This window comes from Coloeus monedula, assembly GCF_965178545.1.
Source record: "Coloeus monedula genome assembly, chromosome: 5".
NCBI lineage: Eukaryota > Metazoa > Chordata > Aves > Passeriformes > Corvidae > Coloeus > Coloeus monedula.
In genome coordinates this window covers 66,797,519-66,817,611 of record NC_138785.1, presented here as the reverse complement: position 1 = coordinate 66,817,611, position 20,093 = coordinate 66,797,519, and the positions used below count along the sequence as shown (strand labels likewise).

Genomic DNA, 20,093 nt, shown 5'->3' with positions numbered 1-20,093 from the left:
GGAAGCACTAATCCAGGAGCAATGAAGAGGCGTGTATCCTCCAACACCTGCGTACTGCAGGGGAAAGCCCTTCCTTTCTTCTCCCCCAGGAAACAGGCCAAACCTCTATGTCTCCATAAAAAGAACTTTGCAATCACTTCATCCCTTCAGAGCCTCTTCCACAGAGAAAAAGACCTAGCAGCCCTGTAATCTTGTCCTTACTGCTTCTTTTCCGATGTGGTAACTGCAGAGGAAATGGATGAGCTGAGCAGTAGCACCTCCTCACCTGCTAAAAAGCACGGTCATGACAACACAGCAGAGCTGCCAAGGTGGTGGCAGGATTTAATCTTGCAGCAAACAGTTTGCCATTTGCAGTCCCACTGTGGGCACAGGTACACTTCTGCACATGCATGGAGCACACACACAAGTGTCCAGCTGAGAAAAATTAATAAAAATAACACTGTTTGCATCCCAAGGTACTGTGGCCACAGGCAGTGCTGCACTGGCTGTTCAGCAGCAGAACCACGGCCCTGAAGAAATGTCAGAGCCCTGACTGTCCCCACAGGACTGCAGCTCTGATGAGGGGGACAGACCAGTCCCCAAACCTGACCCTAGGAACTGCTGCGCCATTGCCTCTAACAGGGCTGCTGCTGTCCGGGGGCTGTGCCTGAAAATTCCACCTTAAGTTGGACTGTGCTTGAGGGAGAATGACACAGGCAGTATGGTGTCATTTTTCTTTACCAGCATAATAGCTCCCAGCTGTAATAACTGAAAAAGTAAAAACAAATAAACCCTTTTTATTTCCACTCAAGATTATTCGAGTAATTTTTATTGAAAATATAAGATCTACAAAGCCATGGATACCCAGCGTGGAAGAACTCATTAAGTTAGCACATTCATCTTTAAAAGGAAAATTTCAGGTTGACCTAAGGTACAATAATGTTCAATTTAAAGTCTCGTTTTTCCTTCTGTAAGTTTCAAATCTCTTTTCATTAGGAGGTTCTGTGCAAGAGCTGCTTGTCATGAAAGGAAACACTTTACAATCCATGAATGTGTTCATTATATAATAAATGAACAGCAACAATATACTAGCCTCTTTTTTTTTTTTCCTGTTAACAGTCGTGTGTTAAAGTAAACTCTTATTTTTTTTTTCCATGATTTGGAAATTAGTTACATATGCACCAAAGGAGCTAGTAATTTCTGCTGCTTGTCAGCTACACACAATGAGTATATTGCTGTGTGCTTTCCCCAACAATGAGGATTTTAGTAATATGCAAGGTGTATAGAACGTAATACCAAAACCTGCATCACAGAAAAGGTTAATTGTTTACTTATTCAGCTGCCAGAGTTGATAACCTTAGGCCCCTCCCCAGAGCCAAAGTAGGGGTGGCCATCCATTAGGTTATGTAAATTAAATGTATACGTTTCCTTGTTGGCAAGTTCCAAGCAGTAAGCGAGAGTGCAAACAAGGATCTGTAAGCTGCCACAAAATGTATTCATATTTCTACTCCGTGTTGTAAGAGCCAAAGGGAGGACACGTATGTCAGATGTTGAAAGAACAACTGAACCTTTGCTTTTGATCATTATGGTCAGTCTGTCATGAGGTCTTGTATCCAAATGCTAAAAATGGCACCACACTTGGACATCCCATAGCCTTACACAGTACATTTGTGTTTCCCAAGCCACTGAGCGCTGGTCTCACAGAGACCCTGACTTTAAAAGCTAACAAAAAATAGATTCGGGTGCTGAAGAATCCAAGGGAGGGCTCATACAAAGACAATTAACCCTCGCACCAAAACCTAATTTCATGATTTTACTTAAAGCCACACTGAATCAGTTGTGAGAGGGTGAAGATATAAATACACCTCTCTGCTTCATCCGTAAGAAGGTGGACAACTGACCATTTGAACAGAGGGTCTTGAAACAAAGCTTAGTTGTCCTTTAAACAATGAAAAGGAGAGGCATACATAAATGGTCACCAAGGCACAATATGACAAAGGTGAAGAGTCCCTGAGACTCTGGTCTGGGTCTGTACCATTCCCCTCCCTATACAAGTAAATGAGAACATTTAGGAAAATATAATACAAAATCTCTTACAGGAAATATAGACTACACTTGCTAAAATCACTTCCCTAAAAGTGTTTATAGCTTTTTTCTTTTTTTTTTTTTAGCTTTTTTCTTTTTTTTTCCTTCTTTTTAAAATTTTTTTAAAAGACCTTCTTTAAACAGATAATGCAAAGACTGGTCCATTTTTTTCTTACCCGGCAAGCCAAGCTCTAATGACTTCACTAAGCAGAAGTTGTATTAAAATACATCTTCATAGTATTGCTACAATTTGGGTAAATATGTTCTGAACAGCTTGATGAGTACTAAATAAACTTTGCTGTTTTACAGCATACATTTTAATTTTTTTGCACTTTTTTAAGAATAGAAAATGCAATTATAGTGTGCAAAAGAAAAAAAATTAATTATCTTCTAGCTGAATACTGTAATTTTAAGCCATGCCTTCCATAAAAATGTATTGACATGTGTAAATAGAAGAAAAGAAAAAAAAATACAAGCAAACAGAGATTTCATTTCCTTGCAAGGAAAGATTAACTATCACAAACTGGATCACTTGAGTTCTGTATTCTTCAGAGAAAGAAATGAAAACAACAACCCATAAAACCACTGAAATGCTTCAAATGTCATCCATTCCACGGTAACAGGTTAAAACTGCCATGTTGCTTTCTACTGCTCCCGTTAACATGGATAGAATGATTTGCTGCTGGTTGGATATTGAATACAAAAAGCAAAAGAAAGTTGAGATCATCCCACATGAAGTCATTATTAGAGCTGGCTTTTCCCCCGTTTTGAAGTACAGTAGTGACTTGTAAATATGACCTTTTCTAAAGATCATCTGAGATTTGAAGATTTATCTGCCTGCTTCACCCAAAAAACAACTGCTGAAAGAATTTACTCTATGGAGCCCACTATACAGCATTCAAAATGTTTTGGGTTTGGTTTTTTTTCATGAAAAAATACCACAAAAAGTAGTTTTAGGTTTTTGTACCTCTGAATCACTAACACATTGTAGATTCCATTTATTCTTCCATGTTTGAAAATGGTTTCTGCAAAATCAAAATAAACTGTCAAACTCCCTTATGCCATGCTTCCAACAGTTTGAATTTAATACTTCTTGAATGGAATGACATAATTTATTTCCTTTAATTTGCAGGATGGCTACATCAAGCTAGCTTTAAGTCACAACTGTACCTAACCACAGTTCTCTGCAGCAAACCCATGATTTACAATATCTAATATTGTGGTTACGGTGCAGGGAACCGTGGGTAAGAAACCTCCATGTCAGAGTATTGTGGTTGGGGTTTCCCGGAAGAGTGGCAGTTGACACCTCTGGAATATTCATATATAAGTGCTTCAGTCAGATGGTCCTGAGTTGAGCGGGTAACTCAGGCACTATGAGAGCCTGGCATTCAGTCTGCGGGAATGTGTGTAACCTCCGTCACTCGAACCGCTCTGCAAACTGTAGTGGTCTTCAGCATCACTGGCACTTCCAATACTGTCCATTTCACCTGGAGTAAACTCCATTCCTTCAATGTCTACTTCTAAAGAAAACATAAGAAGGCACATTTTCAGGAAGCTGTAGCAACTAGTCATGGGCCAGTGTCAGTCAACATCCAGGTGAAACCTGAATCACACTTCAGTTTCAATAATAATAATAATAGTAATAATAATAACAGTAATTAAAAAAAGAACTGGCACAGTAATTCCTGAGGAAAGGATCATTTCGTCCACCTGAGAATTAAAATCCCTTCTGTCCTCAGCCACATAAATATACTGCATGACATCAATACCAAATCCTTTCCCAGAACTGTTCCAACCTGCACACAGACACTAATTTAGAAAAAAGCTGACCCTCAAAGGCTGTCGTACTGCAGCACTGTCCGTGGTAATTCCAAACCGTGCACGTGCTGGCTGGCCATGGTGTGACCACCAGGTAACTGCCCCAAGACCCACCACTCCACCACCCTGGGCCCTGAAACAGCCAGCCTGGGCGAGTGTTCTGCACAGAAAGACTTCCAAATGGGAAAGTAAGAAATGGCAACAGACAGCTTGATGAGCTCTGTCTCAAATGAAAACCAAGTGCAGAGAATCCTTGGTCATCATTGCACAGAAAATGTTTTAAAATTTCACAATAAATGATGTGGAATTAATTTATTCACACAAAAGAATTAAGCCAAATAAGATTTTTTTTTTTCCATGTTATGCCAGCCTTACCAATAATTACACTAAAAATTCAAAACATGAAATGGTAATTGTTTAAAAAACTGGCAAAAAACACATGCAAGATAAATAGCTTTAAAAATCCACACAATATTAATAGCTTAAAAACTGATTAAGAAAGAGACTGTTTTTCAAAGAATGTGAAAAAGATGCGGCAATGTTTTACTCTTCCAATCACATTATGGAACAATTTTGTCTGGGTTTTGTTGAAAGCTTGATTTTAGTTCGAAATGACATTTTCCTGTTTCCCTACTTCCCTTTTCCTTCCTGCTCCTGCAGGCCCCTCTGGGAAGGCCTGGCTCAATTACCTTGTTCAGAGTCAGTGGATATTGTTGATCCCATGCTGTCAGTGCGGATTCGCTCCATGCCCTGCACGGATAGCTGCTCCAATCTGCGCTTGAGGTAGCGGTGCTCCCGCTGTAATTGTTCTTTAATATTCAGAGCTTTCCGGTCCTGTTCTTCCAATTTCTTAAAGGGAGAGAAACACAGTAAGCTGTCAGTTTGTACCCACGTCAAAGCATAAGTAACTTAAGGTCTTCTCATAAACAGTAATTTAAAAGCAATTTAAATATTTTAATTAATTAATATAAAGTTAAAATTAAATTTTAAAGTTCAATTTTTTAGTTAGCATTCTGTAGAGGTCAGTACAATTTTAGCAGGCTGAATTTGTTTCACAATAAATTATATGGTTACAGGGGAAAAAATAATAATATTAAAAAAAAACCCTCAGAGACTCTCTTGCCACTAGCAGACATTCCTTGGCTAAGACTGAATTATTGTTGCCTTGGTTGTGGGGAATATTTAAATCATTTTATCAGGCAAAACCGGCATCATCTTTGATAACTCGAGCACAGCTCAGGTTTCAGTGAGAACATAACGCCTCTTTAGCTGAGTCTCTGATTTCACCTATCACCATAAAGGAACCATCGTGAGCCTCTGAATGTTCTCCCTCCTACCACAGGCCATGGAAAATTTTAGCATTTAAAAAGCTTCATTAACAATAAGCAGCATTAATTATATATAGGAGTTTACTAACAACACTCTTTATTCTTGCATTTTTTTCTCCTTGAACTTCTGCAGAGCAAGTGTGATAATTCTGTGATACCACCTGAAAAGTCAGTGGTATTAATCCAAAATTTCTCAGCAAACAGCCTGTGAAAGGATCCTTCCACATATCTGCCTAAAATCTCCCCTCTGACAAAATAAAAGCAGGTATTAATTTTGCAAATAAAAAGAATACTTCCCACCCGGTAAAATGTGCTGCACTGTTGGTCCAAATGCAGTAACAGGAATATTATCTTTTAGTATTTGAACTGAGCCCTCTTCCAAATCACTGGTAGCCATTTAGAAGTAGTGACTATATAATTTGGGAAGAAAGTGTTAAGATTAAAAGCACGAGGGATACACAAAACAAGACATCTTTTATTATTAAAAAAAATTATCTATCTGATGCAGTAAATTACAGGTTGTAGCAGTAAAAGCACTTATAAGAGTGAGCAGATTTCTCTGTGAGCTGTGTTTACACAATCACTGAGATTTAGGAGATGTGCAGGGAGTGAGTACAGCTGCTGAAGATTTCTCCCTGCCGTCTGAATGAAACTAGGCTTGGTTTTCTGAGGAGAGCAGGCTGGGACAGTGCACAGCAAACCACAAGCAAAACCCTTTCAGAGATTTTGCTGTTCCAGTGCAAGCCTGAAATAAAAGTATTTGAAAAAATAATTGACACTCTTGAACGGGGCAGTTTCCTGGCTCAGTGAAATCCACCTTCTTCTGCCTCATTTTGAGCCCCCTCCCAGGCAATGCACTCTGTAGATACTCATCATAGGTGGATACACAATGTTATAATAAGAAAAGGGGTTGGTACATCCATGTACACAACAAACCAAATGTGCCCAATTGATCAGACTTCCTTTTCCTGTATTTTCCTGGCTGCAATCCCGAACTTAAACGACTATTTTAGGAAAGAACTCAGTGATTCATATCCAGGAGACTCAAAACTGTCCAATCTTTCAGAGCAAATTTCAATATATGGGGGGGGGGGGGGGGGGGCGGGATGTGAGTGTGAAAAGTTCAGAACTAATGACTCTGTTTGAAATGCCAGCCGGGCACGGGCAAGCTCTGGCAGTGCAGGGGGGGGGAGCTGACCTGACAAAGGGAAGCAATTAAGAGCTAACCCAGTTAGGGCAGGTTCAGTTAAAACCTTAAAAAGAAAGTTAAACTTCAGTCTCAGTTTTCAGAAAATGAGCACTTGGTGCTGTGCAAGACAGATCTGGAAAGAATCTGTTCCCAGCTTTTTTTATCAGCAGCTGAAATGGTAACTACAGGGCTAATCTCACACACTCGCCACTTGTAAAAACAGTTTTTCAATTTGTATGCATAAGCCCATGATAGGGGGGCAGCCCAAGACAAAAACCACATGCAGTGCCTTTCATGCATGTTAGCCTGAATTATAAACAAGAGGCCAAAATCTCAAATGGTAAAAACAGGGGTTGCCCAGCTGGAGCAAATGTGCTTAGAAGTGCTGAAAAAGTAGCTCCATAAACTTGTTCACAAGAATGGTTTTGCTTAAATTAATCTTTAATTCTTCATATGAATCACATCCATTTCTGTAACTGCAGTGAATCTTAAAGCTGTGCATCAGCAGGCTGTTCTCCAAAATATTCCAAGATTACTGGCAGTGTTCAATTTTGCCTGACACTTTTCTTGACCTGTTTCTCTGTAACACTGAAAAAATGCCAGATGAGTAATTACAGTCCTGGACACAGCAGCAGAAACCTGTTCTTTAACTTTTACATTTGAATACCTCTTTGTCTTATTTCTGCATATAACCCTGTTCCCTGAAAATGACGACAGTGAAAATGGGAGAGAAGGTGTGTTTGGAGAGAGGAGGCCTGAGGAATAATTTCTTTTGAATTACCTGTGCAAATGTAGAACCTGCACTGCTGCTGGATCATAGGTGAGATCTGAGGCTGTTTTTTGTTTTAAACTTGTAACAAGGGGAGCAGCAACTAACAGGGATTGCATTTAATTGTTTCATTTAAATGAGAATCTGGTCAACAAAATGTTGATGGGGATAAAGCTTGCTAATAGGTATGATCTTTTTGATTCCATTTTTTTTCGTCATTAATGGATCTGGCTTTTTACATTTAAAACAATGCAGTACAGTGCTACTTTGCTCAGTCCTTAAAAAATATATGTATTAATCAAAGAACAGCTCTGACAGGTATTTTTTTAAATTATAGTGTAAATCATTAAATACACTAGTTATCAGAAAGCAGAAATCACAAAATCACTGTTTTATATATTTGAGATGCTAAGTTGCAAAGCACTAAACCTTGACACTGTGACTGAAATCCCTGCAAGTAATAAAGGCCAGTAAATCCAGAAGATTGGACATATGGATACGGATTTTGTGTGAAAATTTGTTTTCTCTCTATGGACACACATTCTGGAAGATTCTCCCTTAAAAGAAATAAAAACATGGATGAATGTTTTTACCTTGATATGCATCTTAGCTCTTTTCAACAGACTTAGAGTGGTGTGTCTGGTGCTGTCCGGCCCGAGAGGCACAAGCTGTTTTAGCTGTTCCAAATATAGCCGGAGTTTAGCCCGCCTGCAATCATCAAAAACGAAGAGCGTTGTAGTAGGGTTGCACCCGAACAGAATATCCTATATGCAAACACCATCTGTTTGCAGGATCTCTGTGCAGAACTCGAGTCAACGGTGGCTTCCTTTCCCCTCCCTTTGGCAAAGTTTCAGACTGAAAGGTCACTTGAAATGCAGTAATGCTGCTTGGCACACTCAGACAGGAGGTTCATACCTGTATTTCAAAGCAGTTTGCTCAGCCTGGTCAGTCCCGTCTTAACCAAAGGGGAGTATGCTCAGAGATCTGAGACATCCAGGCAAGGATTCCTTACCCTATGGCTGGGTAAGGAAAAAAAACTGGGATTTTGCTCCAATGCAGTGATTTCTGCAGGCACAGACAGAGCTGTGGGCAGCTGCAGACCCTGATCCCCTGATCCCCTTCTCCCCATTCCTGTCCCTGCCTGCTGCAATAGGACACACTCCTGCTATGCAAGGCAATGGCATCCATGCAGCCCTTCACAGCTCAGAGCTGTTTCCAGCCAAGATTTGTCAATGTATTTTAACAGAGAGGTCTTGATGCCCCTTCTCCTCCCTTCTACTGACCCACAGTCCCCGCAGGAGGAGACATTCTTCCTCTCACTGCACAGCGTTTGTTATAAACACACAAGAAAAAACACTTCCAGCCATATTCCTCAACAACAGGGTCCTGCTTTCTCTGGTACTCCCTTGCAAGTGTCCCTACTGCTGCTCTCAACATCTCTCCTGTACTACTGCCCTTAATCTATCAGTAAAAAGAGGATGAACAAAGTACTATTTCTACAAATGTTTTCCAAACAGTCTTTGAGAAAGCAGCTGGCAATACAATAGTCCACGAAACAGTTGCTTGACCTATCCAAAACAAGGCAGTGGCCAACCAAAGAACCACATGCAAGTGCGCTTCTACAGTTACATCCTAAAGAAAATCTCTCCTGGTTTTAATTCACAGGCTTTGAACAGGAATCCACATGATTCTCCAATGAGATAGAAATGGATGTGGAAGTGCTTCCACAAGTAACTACTATTTTCCTTTCTGCCAGCCTGTTACAGGCTGAGCAAAGCGATGACCTGGAGCCAACATCACCCTCACAGCCATAAGAATAACTGAAGCAGATCACAAGTGTGAGGTGAATAATCATCTTTTTCAAATTTGCTTGATGCTGCATGAAGGAAACAAACACTGCAGGGAATTTAACACTTCTGGTCAAGAATGAACTTTCTTTGAACAATGAATTCAGAACCACAATCCAGCATCAGTGCCTGAAATGCGGCTGAAGAAGATTCAATATACACCAAATGACAAATTACACACGTATAATTGGAATGATCAGTGCAATGTGAAAATAACCTGAGAATTAATGGTAAAAAATCCCAAACCAAAATAGAACCTAATACAGAACAGTAATGACTACACACTCACATATTTAGTTCTGTCTGCCTATATATCAACAGTGTACTAGGTAAGAAATCACAAAGCATGTCTGTAAAATTGTTATTTTTTTCTTCAAGCCACTTAGGGAAAAAGGATTTTTGGTGAAAACATGATTCAAAAGAGAAAACTGATGACAGACTTTTTGTTTAGGCCTGGGGTTTGTTTTTAAATACAAGGCTCTAAACTTAAGCATCTAAATGCTTTTATTTAAACAACACCAACAAAGACTGGCCTAAGTATTCACAAAAATAGCCCCATCAGATCCCCTGAGGCTGCTACCTTAAACTGGAATATTGATCTTTAAAATAGTGAAATGTCCAAATTAGGGACCACTGGTATTTATACAGAAAATCTTAATGAGGTAAATTTTTATTTCTGTGTCTGTATCTAACAACTGCTTGGCTGGGTTTGCATTTTAAATACAAAAACTTGCTTCAGGGACTAAATTCAAATAATCTTTTTGTTTTCTAAATGGCTGCTGAACATAAACACAATTGTCTGCATCACTCAGCCCAACCTGGATGCAACTGGATTTAGACAGAGGACAAGAAAGTGGGGACTGAAGATAAAGGAGGATAGGGGAAGGAAGAGGAGAAGGATAGTACCAAATAGTAAACAGAGAGGTAAACACCTTGAAATGGAATGATCGGTATACTTGGAGCAATTAGAAGTCTGGTAAGGAATATACAGAACTGCTGATCAGAGATTTACTTAGTATTACTTCTGGAAAACATTAATGAAACCAGACTACATACTAAACTTATCTGTCTCTTGCTATTTGAGGAAAGTCTGCTTACCACAGGGAGTAGAAAGTAAGGCTTTGGTGTGCTTCCTTGCCCTCAGTTGGGGAGTCCACAGAAATACCGCCAAGGGTCAGGGGCATGGCCGTGTGCCTTTTTAAAGCACTAACTCTTTTATGTTACCTGCAGGTAGAGCAGGACCTTACAGAAATGCCATGAAGAACACAGGACTGAATCTAAGAAGCGTATTTTTAGTGACCAGTGAGAAGAATTAGAAGAGCTGAGTATTAACAAATCTGCTTTAAGGCTTTTTCAGTATTACCAACTGATAGTAGTAAATGTAATAAACACACTTGCTGAAAGACCTCCTCTATCTTTTTTTTCTTAAAAGGACTTTTTCTTTCATCTAATTACTCAGCACTTATGAATCCGTTTAAGATATTAAAGCATAAACGTTACATAGATATTTACATAAATGCAGGCATGTTTATGTGACTAATTCATATATTATAATTGATGGCATAGATTGTGAATGTACAAAAAGAAAACCAGCCCACCAAAATCCCTGTGGTAGTGGAGTAAATATCCCCACATTTTTCATCTTGCACATCTTAGAAAAAACTGTAAGAATGTAAGAAAACATTTCAGGCATGTTACATTAACAGATCACACCAGCAGGAACAAGGGACTCAAACTTCACAGCAGATAAGTTGTCTCATACAGACTCTGCCAGCACTAATTTCTCTCTTTTTCTGCAGGGACCTGACAGCTTTTGCTTTTCCTTGGCTGCCTGTGACCACAGGAGGAGGGAAAGGCACTCACAGAGGTAATCACAGCCAGAGCTGCTTTGTGTTTTGCAGCTCACGCTTTAAATTCCACCTAAAAAAAAAAAAAAATTAAAAAAGCAAGAAAAAAGAAAAAAAAAAAGCAGCCTGGTGTCAGAGCAACAGGGTAACAGTCTCTCTGCATGAAATGTGGTTGAAGTTGGGTAATTATGCTCTGCTCCAGCTTCCAACCCCACTGCTATGTCTTTGCCCAAACCAAGTGTGGTGTCTGGCCAGGAGACCAGCACTGACAGAAGTGGGCACTTTCCTCACCCCATGTGGATGCACAGAAATATCCCCTTCATCACTGGTACTGAATTCATCTGGGAAGGTATGGATCTAAAAAATGCCATCCAAAATCCAAATCAAGCCTGCAGCTCTCTGTTTTGGGTGTAGCCCCATGTATGGAGAGGTGCATGGGTGCCTGGTTTGATTTATCACATTGCCCTTTGTGCCAGATGATAAAGGGGTTTCAAATGTTCAAGACTCCAGTGTTTCTCCATAAGCAAGTTCACAACAGGGACCTATGAGTCTGCATTACAGCTGTTCTAATGCTTGATAAGCCCAGACTGGCCAGCATTCCAGGGCAGTGGCCATGTCTAGCAGCTGTCCGGTGGTTCCTCACATTCACATAAAGGACAAAGCCACCTGCTGACAACTGACCCAAAGGCTACCAGCTGGAATTGCTTTGAACTGGTTTTGAACTCACATAAGCCATGATGGGCAAGAGTGGCAGGGATTTCAGAACCCATGGCAGAATGAACCCTGGAGCCCCACAACATGGAGGGACAAAGCAGCAAAAAGGTGTTATTAGGAATTTTCCTACAGAACAAGGCCATCCACCAGAAGTTCACAGGAAGGCCACTCACTGATTCTAGTCCTTGGAGACTCCAGTTTGCTCCAGTGTTTGGCTGTGGAAAGGCAGGTTCACCACTTCTCAAAGAAAGGGTTGCCATACAAAGGTAAATTAAGATCTTTGACCCTAATCAATTTCAGAATTGGGTTAAATGAGTCTATTAAATAATGGTCAATAAGCTTTGCCGCATTTATGAAATCCCAGATGCGAATCCATTGTAGCACACCAAGAAATGGAATACTAAGATGCAGAGGGGGAAAAAAAGAAACAAGAAAGTCCATTGTTCACCCTGGATAATCTTCATTCCAAGGAAACTGCAACAACTCCAAGAAATTCCTACAACTACTTGACAGGCGGTTGCAGTGGGAACAAAATACTTCTCTGTAGGGATAAATAATACAAGAGGCAATGGCTGTGAATTTGGAGGTTCACAATGGACACTGGGAAACAAATTTTTTATTGGGGCAGTGGTGCACAACCAGAATAGGTGGCCCAGAAAGGCAGTCCCTGGAGGTTTTTAAAGATTTACCCAGACAGTGCCATAAACATTCACAGACATACATTCACATCTATGGACATGTAAATCAAAGATTGCCTGTAACACTTCAGCATTTGACTCACAAGATTGCTCCCATTCATGTACCAGAAAAACATCTACAGCTGTGTGGCTTAAACCTGTGCCACTCTGATTGATAGAATGCTGGTAGGTTTGTGGAATGACCAAATCCACTGAAGCCTTTCCACAGGGGCTCTCCAGGGCTTTCTCATGCCCAGAACAGCAGAGAGAAATGGCCTGCAGCCAGTCACACAGCAGATAGCTGTTCAAGCAGTAGTTGCACAGTTTTTTGACAGCAGCAAAGGTGTGTTTCCTAAACCATTCAAGTATAAATCTAGAGACTTTATTTAGAGGCCACTGAGCTGCACAAAGACAGCTGCAAAGGCAAGGTGCATATCCCAAACAAGCTGCTCAGTCCTCAGCATGGCATGCCTCAGCCATGTCACCTGAGGCTGTCACCTCAGCCTGGTGACATTAAATGGCCACAGACACTCATGATACAGGGTGACAGCATCAAGTTCCTGTGAAATGTGTTCCTGTCCATCCTGCCACCCCAGCTGGGCACTCCCTGCAGACAAGCTTCCAACAGCCGTCCACGTGTTTATGGTAGCTAGCACAGGGTGGGCATTTCCTGGAAGCTGCATCCAAAGACAAACAGTTCCCACTGCTGGCATTGTGTTCCTGACTGCCAGAGGTCACTTGCTGAAAGTGTCAGAGGGGCCATGTTCATCTATTTCTGAACAATTGTGAGCAAGAGCATAAAACTCACTAGAGAGAAGTCAAATTCATGACGAGTGTTCACCTTGCACATCCTCCAGGTCTCACTCCACAGCCCCCCCAGAGTACAAGAATGACTCCCACATGTACCCATTCTCTGCTGACCCAGAGCTGGCTGTAGAAAGGAAGGAGCAACTCCATCAGCAGTTTGTCATCCTGTGGGAAGTCCCAGAACAATTCTGTCTGGTCCACACCTGCTCCCTGCTACTAACAGATTGCCCAGTCTGGCAAAGGAGCTGTCCTGGCCATACTGGGAGGCATTGTAGATATGCAGCATCTCCAGCTGATGAGCAGCAAGGATCTGGAAGGTTAGGAAATGGCCAAAAAGCCACTAAATGTCTGCATTCCCACACTGCATGCCCTGAACTTCCCTTTGTGCTGGCCCCAGCAGAAATTGCCTGGTTAGACGTGATGTTGCTGCTTCCACATGCACAGCCCATCGTACCTCTCACCACAGTGCACCACTGAAGCACATGTGGGCATGAAACAATGCTGGCCTCACAAGGAGGCCCTAATTGTGTTTTCCGTAGGGTGCCTTAGTGCTAAAAACACTTGTGTGACTGAACACGTGTCTGTGTTTCAGATGCCCCAATTTTAGTCCACTACACTAGCTCTGTGTATGGGAGGTTGACATATTCTTGAACTGCTAAATGTATTTGTTCAGTGCTCTTCTGAAAAGGACACTATAAATCAAACTCAAGCAATGCAATCACTACAAGCCACACTAGTGAGAATAACTGATAGATTTGAAATAGATGTAAAAATTAAAGATGTCATTTCTGTACATTAACTGTTTCAGTCCAAAAACCAGACAGCATCAGACCTTATCACAAGGCAAATTCAGTACAAATACAAACTAAGCCTCTACTTCAAAGAACAGAAATGTATTTGAAATGAATCTAGAAGACACATTATTACAAACTGGACTGAGTTACCAAAGCATTTCAGATTCCTTCTCTAATGTTTCACATTTTTTTCCTACATTCAAACCTATCCTGGTGCTGTGCAATGAAGTTAATACACAAAGGTTTAAATATAGAGCAGTTACTAAATTTTTCATTGTTGCATAATGACTATGTAATCTGGCTTAATAATGTGCATAGGGTAAAGTCAGAGAAGAATCTCTGCACCAAAAATTCACTTCTGGAGTCAAATGTTATCCAGGTACACTATGAACCAAAATAGTCTGGCCACAACTTTGGGTCAGAGTCACCAGCAGTGAACTAATGGTTGTGTTTCGTCCTTAAAGCAAGGCGATTTTATCTTCTTGCCAGACATGAAATTCAGCATAAAATACAGAAGTGAGTTAACTGCAATTGTAAGACACTCGTGTTTTTACAGGAAGACTCTTCACAGATTTATTTATGAAATGCAAATACCTGCGTACAAGGAGCACTCGAGTTTTCGACAGAATCAGCAAACAGAGGCTCTGGATACTTTGTGACATGCACTGTGTCAGGATGCACACAGACAGCATCATTACTCATAAACTTATCATTATTTCAAAGCTTTCTAAAAATGCAGAAATGCAGCAGTAAAAACTTTCCCATTGTGACTTCAGGGTTCACTTGCCACCAAGGTAAAATTAGGGCGAGAAACCCTGCCTTCTGATAACAGCTTCAATTCCTTCTTACTGGAGCTTGACACAACAAGGCAACATGTCTTAGGGGCTGCAGCTCCTTTTATTCTGTGCATAGTCACACTCTGAAGTGGTGACAGAATTTTGCTGCAAATTGTTTTAATGGTACTGAAAATTTAATATGTTCATGTTATTTTGCGCAGTCCTGGATATCATGGCCACACATGCAGTGTAGGTAATCATGTGGGATTACTCAACTCTGCTTAGTAGAAGCTGGTACCTAAGCATACTTGCCTCACTCTTCTTTAAGCTAACACTTTTATTAAAGTGTCAGGAATTACAAATTTACAGCTCTACGAGACTTTTTATAAGCTACCAAAGACAACTTTGTACTAATTAAAATGCATTTGTTTACAATGGCATTTAAAGAGATTATTTATAAACTTCCATCTTAAGAAATCACAGAAATTCAATCAGATAAAAATGGTTCTAAGGAAGCCTATTTATTAATGGTCCAGACAGTATTTAGCATATCTCCAGCAAAATATTAAATATAATGCAGGATAACAACCCTCCACTGCAATAAAAAATCCTGTTTCTTTCAGATTTATTTCACTCATGAACACTTTTAATACTTTCTCCTGTACAAAGGATATCTCAAATACTTCTTTTTTTCTAAAAGATGCTCTAGCTCACACTTGAGCTGCACAATCTAGTTCAACTACACAACAAATTTGCTTTGGTGAAAAGGAAACAAAACCTCTTAGTATTAAAGCAGTGTACCATAGCAAGGCACCCAGTGTGCCGATTGCTACGAGATGTGTGAAAAGCTTGCTCACAGCTGACTGCCTTGGAGTCAAACCCAGAAAATGCAGTCTTGCTCTTACAGCAAACCTCTTGGCTTTTTATTATCCGAGGAAAGATAAACCAAACACCAGTGTTCTGCAGTAAGCTGGGGGTCTTTTTTATGTTAAAAATAAAATCCTGAAGTTTGAGCACTAGTGAAGATTCATCCAAGGTATTTTTTGTCTGTGTGTAACACCTTATAGGGCCTCTGCAACTAAATTCAGCAGTAAAGCTCTGGTGGAAACTAACAGGCAGAAAGAGCAGTGAGTGCCTAATTGCAGTGATTGTTAGTGAATTAAATGCAACAGCCCTACAATCAGTGCAACTGCCCGCTTTATTTACTGAGGTATTAACTGGGAGTTTCATCCTCAATATGCATTTCAGCGTGCTGAATACTTGTGTGCATCTGTTCTGCTAAATTGAAAGCAGCCACATCGCTTTAGCAGCCAAGTGGTCTTGGGGTACCTCAGAAGTGTCCAAACATGGGCTAACAACTGCTGCAAGTGCCTCTTACTGTCACAGGCTTTCAGAGAGTCAGTGCTGCTCTGCACTTATCTGCAAGTTTTCATGTGAATAGTGCTCAGCAATGTCTGGTGCTGTTCCCAATGCTAAGGAAATAGAAGAAAACCTCTGCTGTCTGTTAACACAGCTTATGATTATTTCCATGTTTTGCACATTTTATCACTCTGAAAAGTATTTTAGTTCTCTTTTACACTATATCTAAACGCAGACTACAGCAGTTCCAGTGCATTTTACCTATTTTCCCTTAGTGCCACTTCAGCCCACTTGCTCAGTCCAGACTCCACACGTGACCTTTAAATTTTTACCTTCCAAAAGATGCCACTTGCTCAGTTTTAGAACATATACATGGAACCAGAACTTATTCCTACATCTTTCAGTACACATAAGTTAATGGAAGCATCTGCAGTGCCACAAATGCATGCATTTTTGGCCAGCTAAGCCTCTTGGCAGCAGTGCACAGAAAGCTAGCTGGGATGCAAACTGGGGTCAGGCGAATACTGGCTGGTCTGTGAGAGGGAAGCCACTGACTTCAAAGAGAGGGAATGCCTGGCAGACCTTGCTGGCCTTGTTGCCTTCTTTGTCCCTCCCTCCTTTACCCCTTCCTCCAGTAGCTCCTTGCTGAATGCAGTGACAGTTGCCTGTCCTAAGTTACAAGCACTGGGCTACATCAACATCTCCTCACCTCTCAAAATACCCACAAGCAGACTTTGATGCACTTTATGCTCTGGTTCCCAGCAGAAGGTGAGCTGTGGTGGCCCATGTGCCTCCATAAGCCAGGGACAGCAGCTAAGACAGGCAAATGACAGCAGCACGTGAGACTTGCTTTGGGATGCAATGACCCTGCAAAGCAACGTGGACAACGCCAGCACGAGAGACCTGACCGGAGCCTCAGCAGCTGGTGGCTAGCCAGACTGCCCACATGCTGTCCCTTCAGGAATGTACCCAGCAGCAGAAGCAGACAGACTGACGAGCGTCCCAGAGTCACATCTGATTCTGGCCAGCAGAAGAAATAAAAGCCCTGTGGCACAGTTAGTGCCTGTTGCTGTATTGCTCCTCAACCTTCTCCCACTCGAGCTCTCCTGCCTGCAAAGTGAGCACGAGCTGTCAGAGGCGTGCGAGGTGTGACAGAGATGTGTCACACGACGGTGCACGCTCACCCACGTACCTAAACCGCCCGCAGACCGAGCCAGCAGCACGGGAGGCACAAGAGGAGCACTTGGGCAAGGCAAGGCGCAGGCAGGACCATGCCAGCAAGGACTCCAGGGCAGATGGAACAGCAGCAGCTCTGACTGGTATCTGTTTTACCCCCTAGGGAGCCATAGCCTTGGGCTCTGCAGTACTAAGAGCTGCAGGACCATCATCTGACCACTCTCATCTCCTCTCCATGTTTTTTTCTAGACTCGTCCCTGCAGGCAGGCTTTTCCTCACATGCTTCAGCCATCCCACTGTCTTAAGGTGCTCTTATTTGAAGAGCAGCCATTAAAGGTTTAAAAGCCCTTCATTGTCTTGGGTCTTGGTGATAACTAACAGCAAGACACAGAAATTTGAGATGTACTTCATGGGAAATGTCAACAGAAATTTACAAGCTAAACAGGGACTCTCAGAAGTATCACAAGCAAAAGTAATGGCACCTGGATATCATTTGTCTTTCCTGGATGGTGTCCATCACAAATTTACATGTATGAGATTCTACATCTTTTGACCATAGGCAATGAATCTCTGACCTTGCAAGAATCTGAGGCAACAGAAATCAAACATTATGCAAACAGCTGAAACTCATTGCAGTTTGGTTTTGCCCTTTTATGGATTTCTTTTCTTCTGCAAAAAGGAAAAAAAGGAGATTCCAACCTATATTTCAGCATTTCAGCCTTTAGGTTGTGCTCATCTATAAAGAACAGTTTTCTGTATTTTAAACCTTCAAAGTCAATGTCAGACGGATACAAACAATTCTTAGAGCTATAGAAAAGGAATTTCTTTTTCAGGAGTCTTCTATTTTTAGCCCTGTTATCTACTGATTGTCTTTAACGTTTACCTCTCACTTTTAAGCAATAGCGAGGGAGGTGTCACCTGGTACCACGAGCTCAGCATCACACAGTACCTACCTAATCCAGGCAGATGAACAACAGTGCCTTGTGGGGAAAGACACAAGTGATGGAAATACCATTGGACATACAGAAAACAGAGTCCACAAAAAACTAATCAGCCATGCTTTCAACAAACTTATTTAATACTTCATTCAGCCAGCCTTCCACCCATTTGTTTCACAGATTAAAATGCACACATCACAATTTAGTAGTCCTCCTAAATTAGACCTCTCAAACCCATCTGTCTTACTGGCACTCAAGTTTCTTAGATTACACTGCAGGGAGACTCAAGTTTGTCTGCTACCTCAGAATAGTGTCAGACCCAATTAGATAAGGAAAGTGCCGTCACGAGACCATGCCACTGCAGGATCAAGCAGTCGTAATTCGCACTTGAAGTTACATGGAGGCACACACGTACTCACACACGCTGCCCATGGAAACCCCAGGGGTGGATTAGGACATGCAGCCACGTACATGAGAGCAGCAACACTCTGGCCCTCGCTGGCAGTGGACCACCACAAAGCAACTTTGCACAGCACATCCAAAGCCACGGCATGTCTGCAGATCTGCACTAAGTGTGTTGGCATTCGCCACCTTTCACAGTACTCTTGTAAGGAATTTGTCAAGGACTGCAGAGAGTGGGTCAAAGAGAATTACATTTATTTAAACAAGGAAAAGCTGCATAACAACAACACGTTTGCACTGGGTTTACACTCAGAGGGGAACAGGATGATAGTGATAATTTTTCACAAATTAACCATTCACCAACAGGTGGCTGGAGAGGATGCAGTCTGTCTGTCTCAGAAGTGGCTCCTGGGAGTTGTATGTCCCTCTCATATGGGGCTTAAGGACCAAGGTGCAGCTCAGCTCTGTGCACACGAGCTACACGTTTATCAACTGACAACACCCCAGAGCAAGTCACTACTTACAAATCAGCTCATGGCTTGAAACCGGCTTTAATTATCAGACTGTTTCCCCACATCAAAATGCTAAGCAAGAACATAGTGTCTCAGGACAGCTGCCAACAGGAAGGATCTTAAAAAAAAAAAAAAAAAAAGTGGGGTGGGAGACTACAGTGCTTAAATAAACCTAGAGAAGTTGAGCTGCAGCACAGCACTAAGCCAAGAGCACAGTTCTGGGCCTAGTGAGCTTTTTCTGCCTAATTTTAAACCTCCCTATAGACCTAGTTATTTTGTACATATGTCAAATGAGGGGAGAAATGTGTTCAAGATTTTTTTTTATACCACCGTATGATGCCAAATTAAAGGAGAGGCAAGTCAAGTTGAATTATTTTAGCTAAATTAAAAACATGCATTGCTGTCACACACTGAGCATAAGGCCTCGGGAACAGCCCTTTCCTGCATCAACTTAAACGAGTGTGAAGCATTAATATCTGCAATACTGGATACCTGTGACTGTGGTTTTATTGTCTGTTGTACCTCCATATCCAAATACCAAGTATCCAATTTAAGTAGCCTGACAAATGCTGCAGGGACTCCATGTTCCGATGTGCACAAGGCACCAAAAGAACAGCAACTTACACCACAGTTTTAAAACCTCACCAGAGTTAAGACTGTCTCCAGTTCAGCATCTAAACAATCACTTGCTCGTTCACAGTCATAGGAAGTTTTAAGCTCTGATCAGGAAGCTATCAGAACGGGATATTTAGTGCTATGTGTTACTTTCATTTTTGCTTTTGCTATTACTTCCTCGGCACATGCACCTACCAAAGCTTCGTGGCCATCTTAGAGGGAGCAGCTAATGATGGCAGCTTGAGCATGCACAAATGAATTGGCTTTTTTGGGGAAGGAAGTGGTGGGTGCTGCTTTTACCAATGTAGATACTTGAGATGTGCTCCAGTGAGACAGCTGAGGTGCCCTGGGACAACATCAGGGTGCCTGTTCCAGACAACTGAAGGCTGGTTCAGACCCCAAGTGAGAACAGCAAAGGAAGAGAAGAAAAGAAATCACACTGCAGTAATTAAGAATACATG

General features: G+C 41.5%; 1 protein-coding gene across 4 annotated transcripts in view; it reads right to left on the bottom strand.

Moving 5' to 3' along the window:
• Positions 1-798: 798 nt before the first annotated feature.
• The window catches only part of MXD4 (MAX dimerization protein 4), a 38,530-nt gene continuing 19,235 nt past the window's right edge, over positions 799-20,093 (bottom strand). For all 4 annotated transcript variants that reach the window (XM_082282632.1, XM_082282631.1, XM_082282633.1 and 1 more), the window contains 3 exons: positions 7,762-7,876; positions 4,572-4,731; positions 799-3,584 (listed from right to left, as the gene is read on the bottom strand). In XM_082282632.1, the coding sequence (XP_082138758.1) occupies positions 3,436-3,584; positions 4,572-4,731; positions 7,762-7,876 (424 nt within the window). In that variant the 3' untranslated portion in view covers positions 799-3,435. The remainder of the gene's footprint in view (positions 3,585-4,571; positions 4,732-7,761; positions 7,877-20,093) is intronic.